The following is a 12,363-nucleotide window of genomic DNA, read 5'->3' on the forward strand; positions in this document are numbered from 1 at the left end:
TGAGGGCAATTCCTAATCTTTGAAAAATTTACAATTGCCTATTTACACTAAATTGCTTGTCAAAGCATGTTGTCACTTGTTAATAATTTAAATGAAAAACGCATCACAGAAAGTCAAAATGGACAAATTTTGGCAGCATGCATGTGCTATTTGTAATTTGCTCTCATTTTACAACTTTGCACTTGTGTTACTTGTAAAATGCACTAATTTTCAGCCAACCAGATGCATGTAATTTTTTCATGTCTATTATTAAGTACCGTATTTACTCGTGTATGAGTCGACCCCCCATTTTTAAGGACAAAAATCGGATTCTTCATCATTTCTAGTTAAGGAGGTAAAATTCAGACCGATAGAAATTTCCCAAAAGTTAAACTCTTATTTCTGAGAATGTATTGAACAAACTGTAGAGCAAAATGTAACCGAGTGCTGTCAAGTGTATTAGCACTTGTTTATATTCCCACGATTTAAGCACACATGAGCTCTTCGATTTACTGGAGAAGTATTTTACCATATTTTGTAAATAGCACTGAAATGAATCTTCTTACATTTAACTAACCTTTATCTTATTTGTTGAGATTGAAAGGAGATCTAGTAGACCAAAGGAACACCAAAGAGCTTCGAAGGATCGCGCGTAACAAACAAAAGATCGCGCGAGACAACAACATTTGCCAGGTCACTAAGCAACTGATCGATGAAAACGAAAGTTCAGCACCCTAAACAGCAACGAAACTGTAAGAAAAAATGTCTGTTCTACAGATCAGAAGACACAACCGAAATCAGCTCCAGTAGCTTTGTATTCAAGACTCGTAAAATTTATTATTTCAAACTTTTTTGTTGACAAAGAATGCGCTGAAAACTGACGAAACTCCAACACAATTGGAACTGATTTTGTAAACTCGGTTTTCCTAACGGACTTCGGCTATTGTTTTGCTAATTTATTGGATTGCTTAGGTCAGGTCTTTGTGTATGACTCGTTTATAATTCGAGGGTGATCTTTTGGGCTGATTTTTTGGTCGCAAAAAGTCGACTCATACACGAGTAAATAGGTATGTTAGGTAATTTACCTGGCTCTGCCATTTAGAGACTTGAAGAGACTGTGGAGCTTTGATTTCCATTTTGGGGATGACTTCTGTTGTAAGCCTCGCCATTTGGTTTCCTTAAAGCTTTTTCAAGCTGTTCCCAGAAGTAGGGTTTCACATTGCAGTTTTCCCAATCCAGGTAGGTTGTGTCTTGAAGAGCAAATGGTATTTCACAGTTCTTGTACATAACTGGTACAACCTGATGATATCGTACCCTGGAAAGCGCCTTGTGTAGCTCATGTGTACACCACTCACTTTTAATGAAGTCTGGGGAAAGTACTGCAATTGTTTTTTTACTGTAGCAAATTGCTTCAGTAATGTTTTGCACTATTGGTACACCAATAGCGAAAGTCTTAAAGTCAATACAGCACTCGAAACCTCGTTTTTCAAGCTCAGCATGAAGTTCTTTCACCCAGCCAACATCTTTGTAACAATAGCATATAAACACGTCATGCCTTGGTTCATAATCTGAAACAAAATCCAACCAGGTTTTTGATGAATGCACAACTCATGCTTAAGCCACAACTTTTTTTTATCTTGGAGTGTTATGTTCCACTCACAAAGGGAGAAGTGAATATCTCACAAATGCAGAGTAAAAACACAGAATGAAAAAACTATGTAAAAATTGAAAACAAACCTTAACAATGCAACAACACAGGTAAAATGATGTGGCATTAATGTAGTGAAGCAAAATGAATATGATTCAAGTAAACATCTTGAACATAAACGAGACAAATTAGCACATGGTTGAACTGATGTATGGCAAAAAATTAAGTATACTAAGTGTTTTAGCACGTTGAAGTTGAATTCCTGAAAGAGGGCTGGGGTTAACTAACAGACTAAATAGCTTTCATTTAAGTACTTTCTTGCTAAATCATAAGCTGGGTATAGATTAGATTGTTGTAATAGACATTGCAAAAAGTTATTGAATACCTATTTCTGGCAACTGTTTCAAAACTTCAGCACACTCAGCATTCTCTATATCTCCATTCTCATCTAACATTGGCTGGCAAGGGAAACACTCTGGATTATGGCTGTGTCTTGAGGAAGAGAACCACAGCCAACGTTTCTTCTTCGCAATAAATAATGATAGAGGTGCTACAACTATGATAATAAAAAAAGTGCAACCCATGCCTATCATGACAATCTGACTGACATCTTGTGATGTTGCAGCCATGTCTGTCGTGGCAATCTTGGTGACAGCTTGTGATGTTGCAGTCAACTCTGGTTAAAACAAATGGATAATAAAATGAGTAATTTGAATTACACAAGTCAAAAAAATTTATATTTTTATGAAATTCAAATCACAAGATACCATTAGGGTTCAAAGGCCAAATGAAAAGACCAAAGCACAAGCAGTGGTTACAGTTTCATTTTCTTTATCTGAATGGTTAAAGAACTAGGTTGCAGACCGTTTCTTGAAACAGATTCACAAAAGCAAGTAGGGCAAAATGCTCTCGTACTTTGATTTACAGATCCATGCAGTACCTTTACTTGTAATACTTGGATCTTCTCCTGGACAGTCAGCTTCATATACATTTGGTCGTATATCACTTGGATTCTTTGATGAGTTAGTAAAGAAAGGACATGATTTACAGGCCTGTTCAGATGTCTGGCCAATGTTTGGCTGGTATGTTCCTTGAGGACATGGAATGCCATTAACCATTCCTGGAGGGCAGTAAAAACCGACTGGACACACTATACAGTCTAGCTCAGATGTCTGCTTAATGTTTGGCTGGTATGTTCCTATTGGACATTGAATGAGACTAGTTGCCCCTAAAGGGCAATAAAAACCTGCTGGACATGATTTACAGGCCTGTTCAGATGTCTGACTAATGTTCGGCTGGTATGTTCCTTGAGGACATAGAATGCGACCACGTCCTCCTGGAGGGCAATAAAAACCCGCTGGACATGGTTCTGCAATACAATACAAAACAACAGTTACCTATACCTTTATGTCTAATTTCCCAATGAACACATAATTTACAAAAGATAAAAGAGGGAATTTCCTTTAGCTTTCCATAGGGAAAATAAAACATACAATTTAAAAAGGTATATCTTTATAGCTCTGAGCTAAACCTTGTAAGGATTCACTATTTGGTGGCCAGAAAAAAACATTAGTCCTTGGAAATAAAATATTCACAGAGAGAAAAGTGTACTTCGGAATTCAAGGAGAAGGAAATAAATTCATATAGGACAACACTGAGAATGTTTTCCTCAATTGACCCTGGAGCATAAACATGAAGTAATAAAAAAATCACAACTTCCTTCATATTATCCAAACACAGGTTCCCAAACTGGCACCTCTCACAGACTGCAAAATCAGTAGCCAAAATTTTTCTCTACCTGCCATGATGACCAAAATGATTTCTGCAGTAGAAATCTTGAGCTTGCATATTTTGTTTACCAATTTGAAGTCTCAAGAGAATTTCCAGCTTTACTGTTTGTAAATTATGCGTACAGTACATACATGCATACAAATATGCATGTAAATGAGAGGAAAGTCGAAAGAAACATCAGTTCTCCAGAAAAATAATATTATCACATGACCTAAAATGAGTAAACAAAACATAAAAGCTAAAGACATCTTCTGGAGTGCTGGTTTGTGAAACCCAAAGAGTAAACTTCAAATGACAAAGGAAAATTTGATCTCGTGCATGCATGGATCATAAATATCATAAAATTTTGTAATGCAGCTGGAAGACACCAATAATAAATCAACTCCCAAGATTTACAAATCAGTTCTCCATGTTGAACCCAATAAGTTTATAATATTTTCAGTTCTGAGAATCTAGGCATAAGACAATAAAGTATAACCTGGTGAATATTCCTGTTTCTTCTCATTTCATTTCTTCTTGAAATTGTATTGATTCAGTGAGAAGAAATTCCTATTTGGGTCACTCCTGAGATTGACAGGGTCAAGCCTAGGTGTGCCAAAGAGGTCTCCTGGATCCAAATATCAATTCTTTACACTGTCTATAAATAACTTTTTTTTATAAATTAAGGTCTTCTGAGATACTTGTTTTAAGTTTAGATGTTTCATTTTTGTCATCACCTTTCTGCTTGAAAAATTAAGGATTAGTGTTGGAAGAAACTACTCACTATTTGCACCTGGGAGTGAAAGGATTAAATTAAGGGAAAAATCCCTAAACAATTAATTGTAAAAACTGTGATATTGCTTCATTGTCCTATGGGAGCTCAGTTGGGAGGAATTTTCAGAGCTGGAAAACAACCCCCCTTGAAAATACACATTTTTAGTTTCAACAGTGTCTAACCCAACTCTACTCCCTTTCAACTCAGCCCAATATTCTGTTGAGGGCTTTTCAATTCTTCTCTAGTTAATGAAAACAGCTACATTTATTTCCAAATCATGAAAACAGTGAAATTCCCTAACAGATTTCCAGATCAAATCCACACAAACAGATGTTTTAGATTTACAATATAAAAGTCAGGAATGAGAAATAGTCATCACAAGTAGGAATCAGTCAATCTTATCTTATAAGACCATTAACTTCAAGCATGACCAAAATGAATACCAACACACTCACAAAATAGCTGATGAGAACATATAATTAATATTAATAGCAAAACTTTAAGTAGAGGATACTATTTTGCAGACATGTATTTCTGAAGGGAAGCAGAATAAGATTGGGGGTTCATAAAAATTAGCAGGTGATACATCACCACACAGAGTAGATGGTACTGTGTAAAAAAAACCTCAATAGATGCAAGAAAGAGTCATTTACCATACCAACTTCAAGAAGAAATGTTTTTGTTGATTTCAGTCCATATTTGCAAGCTTTACATGTGTAGTTTCCTGCATCTTCCATGGTGACATTCTTAATTTCCAGATGGAAAACATAGTTGGGAGGTGTAACTATTACTCTTGGCTTGAAATATTCATACTTCTGTACTTCATCATCCTCCATTACCACTATGTCATTCTTCAAGAAAAAGCCAATTACACCATCAAAGCCTTGGATTTTACAAGTTATGTTGACTGTGGTTCCAATGTAAGCTGTGTCCAAACCATCAAGTTTTGCATACTCTATAACTGGGCCTCTTGGTACTGAAATTAAAATAGACAACTTTGTAAGAATCAAATGTTACTCAAACCTTTTCCTCGTATTCAAAGCCAAGTCAATGTATTCAATGATAATAGATTTCATTGTATTTAATCCTGCAGTTCCAGTCCATCAGCACCAACAACAAAATGTTTTGTAAGCAAATTTGATGACTTTTTTCAAGCAATTTTAATTTTTTCACTCTTCTACATTCATAGCTCCTTAAGATTGAATTAAAACCTATAGCCTGTACAGTAAGGTCAATGCAGAAAGGTTTGTACAAAAATTCCATTCTCAAATTAAACTGATGGCTGCGAATGTTTCAACCAACAATTAAATGCAATTTACCAAAATTTGGTTGTCTCACAAAAATTTTACTCAGCAAAATAATAAGGATTTCATAGCCTACACCCCAGTACTTAATGCAGCAGTAAAAATATATTAAATCTGCATCAATCTACTTTCAAAATTTTTCTTAATGTCTGTTCCTTTTTCAGGTTCTAAAAATAACTTTGCTAATTTCTTTACTTTCTCACAAGTTCCATTATCCAGATGAATGCACAGATGACATTATAACTCATTTAATGTCTTAGGAAATAGAATACATGGCCACAGCCCTGCCACAATAATTACCCTATTTACTGAAAGGTCTGCCAAAATTCTCTGTTGTTCTTTTTTTTTTACCCAAAATCTACTATCATCCGTCTCCAACTGTTCTTTGCTTTCACAGGCAAAGAAGAGGTCAAATCTCATGTTTGGTCAAATCTCATATTTGTTCAAATTCTGTGTCTAAGTGTGCTGATGAGGAGCATCAATTTAAAATGCATTAGTTTGCTTTTAACATGTGTCAGTCTTATGAGATCATTTCATATGATTGAAGACAACAGTTTTCTAAACCAGTCTGACACACAATAGAGAGATAACTCTAAATATAGCACTTGAGCCTACTCAGTCTGCACCATGATTTAAGGATAATAGTTTTTCCTTTAAATTTAGGGCAAGCTGGCAGCTACAGGCATGTGTTATACTTGGGTCTTAGTTGTGAAGGGAAAAGCTTGCTCCAAAGATTATATTACAGACCAGGCATGGTTACCTACCCTTGACAATCAACTTAGCTGTAGCTGAATAACTTTTCCCCTTCTCATTTGTCACAACACATGTGTAGTTTCCTTCATCTTTTTTTGAAATGTCGTTGACCTCTAAATTTCGATTGCAGGAAGTAAGTTTCCAATTTTTTCCATCCAGAGAAATAAGTTTGCCATTAATCAGCCATGTTACATTTGCCGAAAAATTTGAATAGACCTTGCATTCAAATGTGTAGCTGTCATCCAAACCTCTTGTTATGGAAGATCTAGGGCTCATTTTTATATAGGGGTCTGCATCATCTGAGTGGTGAGGGGATCCTGGAATGATTCCATTATTACAATTTCCTGTGTCACGTCTGTGCCTCTTTGATAAAAAGTACACTAAATTAAAAGACAATCAATCAATTAATCATTAATAAGTTTGTGAACTGGATATTTTACAAATAACTGAATGATTTAATATTATTTCAAACTAAAAAAGAGTTGGTTCTGATAATGTATGAAGTTAATAACCACAGGTTAACCTGACTTTGCTTCAATATCCACAATTAATGACACAATTCAAAAGCCTAGGTTGCTCAAGAAACCCTTCTTTGCAATACTGAATATAACTACTGCAATTACTCTTTGCATGCAACATACCCTATCTGAAATAATATCTTTCAATAATACCCTTTAACTGATTTGTTAAATTACTTTTTACTGATTGGACATGCAAATGACCAAGAATGTTACAAAATACACAAGGCAGCTAGGCATGCAAGGCATAAAGACAAGCTATAGACACAATTTTTTAATTAAAAGAACCCTGAGGGATTTCTTTGTGACTTAGCCCTTCAACTCCCATGAGTGACCAAGACAGAATTTCTCCTCACAATATCAATACAATATCAACCAGATGAGTGATGAGAATAAAGAAAAATTTTAATTTGGGATAATTGGTTAATCCAATACTAAACTCTCTGACCTAACATTGTACAAATTGTATGGTTGACAGTGAGGAGAATTACAAATTTGATCTGGAAATTAAAGAATTAAAGAACAATGCTATTTCATCCTATTTTACTTACTAATTGTAAATTAAAGTGAATCCTTTTCATGCTTTACAAATTTCTCTTAATGCCAATGTAACAATAGCTTTCTATAATACTACTAAATTATGAAAAAAGGATTAATCATGAACTTATAAACATCATTGCTACACAATGCATGATGGCCCTCATTCTGCAAGCATTTTCCAGCTGCAAAACAATACTTAACTATAATATTTTTCATGTATTTCCATCTAAGGAATTTTCTTAGAAGTCTTTAAAAAAATTTATTTTGCAATGGCTTGCATGGCCGACACGTCTTGCATACCTTGCCTCACCAGCTCACACTTTGTAGCAACCCAGAACCAGGTGTGTTGATTAACACACGACTACTGCACCAGTGTTGCAAAGCCCCAACAGAACTCTGGTCTTGACCCAATTGGTTTAACCCTCAAACTCCCAAAAGTGATTGACATGAACCTTCTCCCCATAACATCCATATATTATTCAGCAAACAGGTGATGAGGACACTCAAACTTATCAGGTAAAAGCTGCTATCTTGATCTAGCGCCATGATCTCATAACGAATTTACAAGGAAATGTGAGGCAGCCAGAGGAGGGAATTAACAATCTGATCTTGGGAATTAAAGAGTTAAAAATTATTTTATGCTGATGCTTGTGGATAATTTTAAAAACTACTTTTACAAACATTGTTTAGTGAAACACTCCAACTCAACCTCAGTACTCCAACTTAAACTAATTTTACTATCCCTTAGTTCAAATTTTTCCTGATAATTCTACCTTTAACAAACAACCTTGATAGATAAATGCTTGTGTCAAAACAAAGGTGATCAACATGTTTCAATCTTTAATTGCAATTAATATGAATGTGATACCCTTTGTTGAAACAAATACATTTAGCTAAACTTCCTACACTTAATGTTCCCATCAAAAGGCTTTTATAAAACAAACTAAATGTACAAAAGTGGTCATTGATTGTATTAGAATGGTTAAAAAACATGATTCTTAAATAACTATAAACAGGATAATTGAAATTCAATGCCTGAACCCTGATACCTTGAACCCCAGCTAAGTTGGACCATTTTCTTTCCCATGGGAATTCAAGTTAGCAAGGTTCTATTGTAAACTGAAAATAGCATCTTCAGGAGCCAACACAGATCTGAACCACAAACCAATTTGCTTATTTCATAGTCTGCTATTTGCACTTGTCCTTCATTGAACCTGTCGTTTTTTGGCTATTTATTGTGTTTGCCATGGCAAAAAAAATAACATGTTACTTGATACATATTATGATTTAGACAGAAAAGAATAAGTTCTGCTGTTTGAAACCAAGATGACAGATTTGAGGGTAAACTCGCTTTCCTTCAGGGGGTGAACTCTTAAAAGGTGGTAGGGGGAAACTTGCATTGGGTGAAACCTTCAGATACCTCTAAGATTGACAAGCTTCTAAACTGCTTGATCAGAGACAAAGAGACTAAGGTCATAAGAGGAAACGAAACAACTGCCAACTTCAGAAAGATCTTGAACATTAAGCAAATTCTCCTTGTCAGGGTTTTAACCATTTATCACCTTGAAGTGAAAACATGTAATTTCACTATATGATTCCAATAATATGTTGTCTCGCAAACAAGCCAAGAGAACCAACAAGCTAATTGGCTACATGACAATTTCTGCTTTGCCTAGTACACAGGAAATATTGGCAGTCAGTAGGAAGAATTACTGATTGGATCTAGGGAGTTTAAGGTTTTAAACACCACTGTGCATATGTTCACTTTCCTTGGGCATCCTCTCCAGGGAGATATTAGGGCCCAAGAGAACAGGCTGAACGAAAATTAAAGCTTCTCTAAGGAAAAGAGCATACAAATTGGTGTGTGCATTTTTACAACGAATAGATTGGGTCACTCAACCAACCTTACTCCTGCATTTGTATTGTACAAGAGGTATATAAGAACAATGAATGCCTCTCCACTTTCATTTATGATATTGAAATGTTTAATATTTCACTATGTGAAGAGCTGATTATAGTCTTGAATCACAATAACAATCCAAAGAGGGTGTGACAAGCAGCCATACTGTAACTCAGAAATCCTGTGTGCAAATTTGTGCCAGCAAATTCACCACAGCAATAATTTTGGGGAAAAAATTCTGCATGTATGTATATGAAACTTCCATACAAAGAACTCTTTAACCCTTTCACTCCCAAGCTCAAAGTGATAATTAATTCTCCCCTCTAGCGGCTACACATCTTGTAACTTAGTAACAAGAATTTAATGTTAGTTTAGGATTAACACTTCTACCTCGGAAGACTCTGGATTATCTGTAAACTTTTAAAGCTGATTGCATTAAGCGTAGACTCCATGTAAATATATTTTAAAACATATCTTATTAGATGTTTTGGTATGTAGTATCGCTGAATATTTTTACGAGTTATGCCGTATTTTGACTAGACTCCAGGGTGTCAAAATACAAACAACGAGCGCTACTCCTCCTCCATCACTTACTTTACCTTATCTCTTTATTTATTATAATCATGTTTTTTTTTCGCAATTCTTTAAGCTACTTTCTTTCGAGGGTTTTGAGGTGATATCAAATCAATTAGTAATCTTGGAAATATAATTTGTCAACGGAAGTTTCCGGATGAAATCAAATATTTACTGTGACTTCACGATACTAGCGGAAAGGCGTTAAATGACACTCCTTGGAGTCTTTGCCTTACTACTGCAATGAAATGGTAGCCCTCCTCCTCCACCACTTACTTTTCCAATTTCACAACCAATTTGGCAATACAGTCCACTAGATGGCTGAAAAAATTTATCACAAGAGATCTCCACAAAGTTAAGCTTAACAAATCACATTAAAGTAACACCGTAATTCAATTATAAAACTTAAATTGCACTAAAATTGCAACAAACTCACCTTTTCCACACTCCCCTGAGTATAAAGCTTTCCCTCCGCAAACTTGAATTTTTGGATCGTTTTGATCACTACACGTTACCACAAGCACATGGCCACTCACTCCTCGCCTGTCCTTGCAAGGACAAACTACCGTTTGGTTACGGCATTGCGATCTCTGTTCCCATTGTTCCGATACAGCAGAGGTAAATTCCACTCCGCAAAAAACAAAAAGTAGTAGAAGTTCCTTCGCAATCATAGATTAGTTCACTTATCTGGATCTCATCAAAACCTTTCGGAAATAATGGAAAGAGTTAAATAGATTCCCTTCTGGGCCTGCTCGAATTTCGAAATGGTTGTAGATAAATAATTGCGTCTCGTAGAGAAATCTTGCTAAAAATTCCAAAATACACTTTCCTCTTTGGGATCTGAAGAAAAATGTTGACAACGGTGGTCGTAGAAGATAATTAAGCACAAGTTTTTATGCACGTTTATTAAATACTCTTCTGCAGGGGCCTGGAACCAGAGTAAATACTTAGAACTGATCAGGCAGATGGCAATCTCAAAACCAGAACGTGACTTGAAAAATTCATCGAGGTAAATTGAACTAGGAAAATTAAAATGCTTTCACCTGCTTGTCCGCACTTTTAAAGAGATCAGCGATACGACTTGTGGAATGAGCGACACAAACACAGCGATACGATTTGTGGAATGAGCGACACAAACACAGAACTGACGAAGTATCGAAGAAGTTCGTTTAATTGTCTTAGGCGGGACCGGAAACCTGTTTAGTTTTGTAAGAGGGTGTGTGTGTGTGTGTGAGTGACCATTTGAAGAGCTCTGAGATGAGTGTCCGAAGCATGGTATTTGTCGAGGTCTCTGCTTCCACGAGCTTTTAAGAGCCATATAGGAATATTGACAGGAGGAGTAAAAAGGTTGCTCTTGAAACGATGGGAATGCCTCCCCCGGGAACTTGTAAAACCAACAACGTAGCTGAAAATGACGTAAGCGATGCTGTTTTTTTTTACCATTCGAAAACAAAACTTTTGGTATGTTCAATTTCATTCGCATTCAATTTTCTTAATATTCAGAATCGAGAATGGTCGATTTTAACTGTAAACATACGACATTGGAACTTCAGGTTTTTTGTTTGGTTTTTTTTTTGCTTGTTTGTTTTTTTTTAGGTGATTTTTCGTCTCCTGTTAATGTGTACTTTGAGTTTCAATATCTTCAATTTGCTCTTTTTCAGTTTTTATAGATTTTGTTCATATTTTTCTTTTCATCTGTCGGTTAATCTCTTGTTTTGAAATGTACCAATTGCTGCCCTATTTTAATCAATGATCGCATGACGCCAATTCATGTCGCCCGTCTGTCGGAAGCAACCCAACGCTATTTGCGTATTCAGAAGAAGAGTACGTCAAAACTTTTCGTTTTTGAAAACACGCTTGTTTTGAGAGACAGGCCCAGCAACCAGCGTGCAAATTCCCATCACACGAAGCTTCTTCACGGGCTCTAAACTCAACCGACCATGCTAGGATCTGCTGAGATCCTAGGCAAAGTATATCTTGACTCGGAAGTTGGGAAGTCTCGAAGAGCTGGATAGTTCTAAAGTGAGGTAATAAACCGTAATCAACAACTAACGAGGGCGTTTAATAACGAATTCCACCCCCATTTCAGAATTTGTGCGTCAACGACGGATTCATTTTTTTCCTTGATGTTTCGTGACATTTGATCATTAAAAATAATAATGGGGTGGTAACTTAAGATCAAAAATAAATATAGAAAGAAATTAGTAAATTGAGAAGGTGACCTCAGCTTTCAAAACCAAATGGCGTTGAATACATAAAAGGAATTATTTTCATTGATCAGCTGTCGTATTTCGCTTTTAAAACTGAGAAAGAGATTGGGGAAGTCGACCCTATTATTATTTTCAGCTTTGTTAAGGCCACGATTTTCATTTTCCCACGAGATTGACCCAAGTTTAAGAGTTATGAAGGAGTGCCTTGGATAAAAAAAATTTCTAATTTGACAAGACACAACTTTGAATGCAAATTCTTCTAGAATCGTGATGCTATCATGCAAATTTAACTTGGAATTTAAAGTGTGTTGAGGCAATCGCGGGAAGGCGTATAGCAAGAACACGAGAAACACGCACGACGTTTTTCCCATATTGAGTCCTATAAACATCTTT

General features: G+C 35.8%; 1 protein-coding gene across 2 annotated transcripts; it reads right to left on the minus strand.

Annotated features, from left to right (window-relative positions):
* Positions 1-1,072: 1,072 nt before the first annotated feature.
* LOC131776802 (uncharacterized) lies at positions 1,073-11,133 on the minus strand. Of its 2 annotated transcripts, XM_066160127.1 has the most exons (7): positions 10,804-11,133; positions 10,197-10,464; positions 6,241-6,609; positions 4,831-5,148; positions 2,568-2,996; positions 2,013-2,303; positions 1,073-1,547 (listed from the first exon to the last, which is right to left on the minus strand). In XM_066160127.1, exons 2-7 carry the CDS (start codon positions 10,429-10,431, stop codon positions 1,078-1,080), a joined length of 2,112 nt encoding a protein of 703 aa, XP_066016224.1. In that variant the 5' UTR covers positions 10,432-10,464; positions 10,804-11,133; the 3' UTR covers positions 1,073-1,077. The 2 variants fall into 2 exon arrangements, with proteins under 2 accessions (XP_066016224.1, XP_066016225.1); XM_066160128.1 differs by lacking the exon at positions 10,804-11,133 and having other exon boundaries at positions 2,574-2,996; positions 10,197-10,789.
* Positions 11,134-12,363: the final 1,230 nt, after the last annotated feature.

This window comes from Pocillopora verrucosa, chromosome 13 (assembly GCF_036669915.1).
Source record: "Pocillopora verrucosa isolate sample1 chromosome 13, ASM3666991v2, whole genome shotgun sequence".
Classification (NCBI taxonomy): Eukaryota; Metazoa; Cnidaria; class Anthozoa; order Scleractinia; family Pocilloporidae; genus Pocillopora; species Pocillopora verrucosa.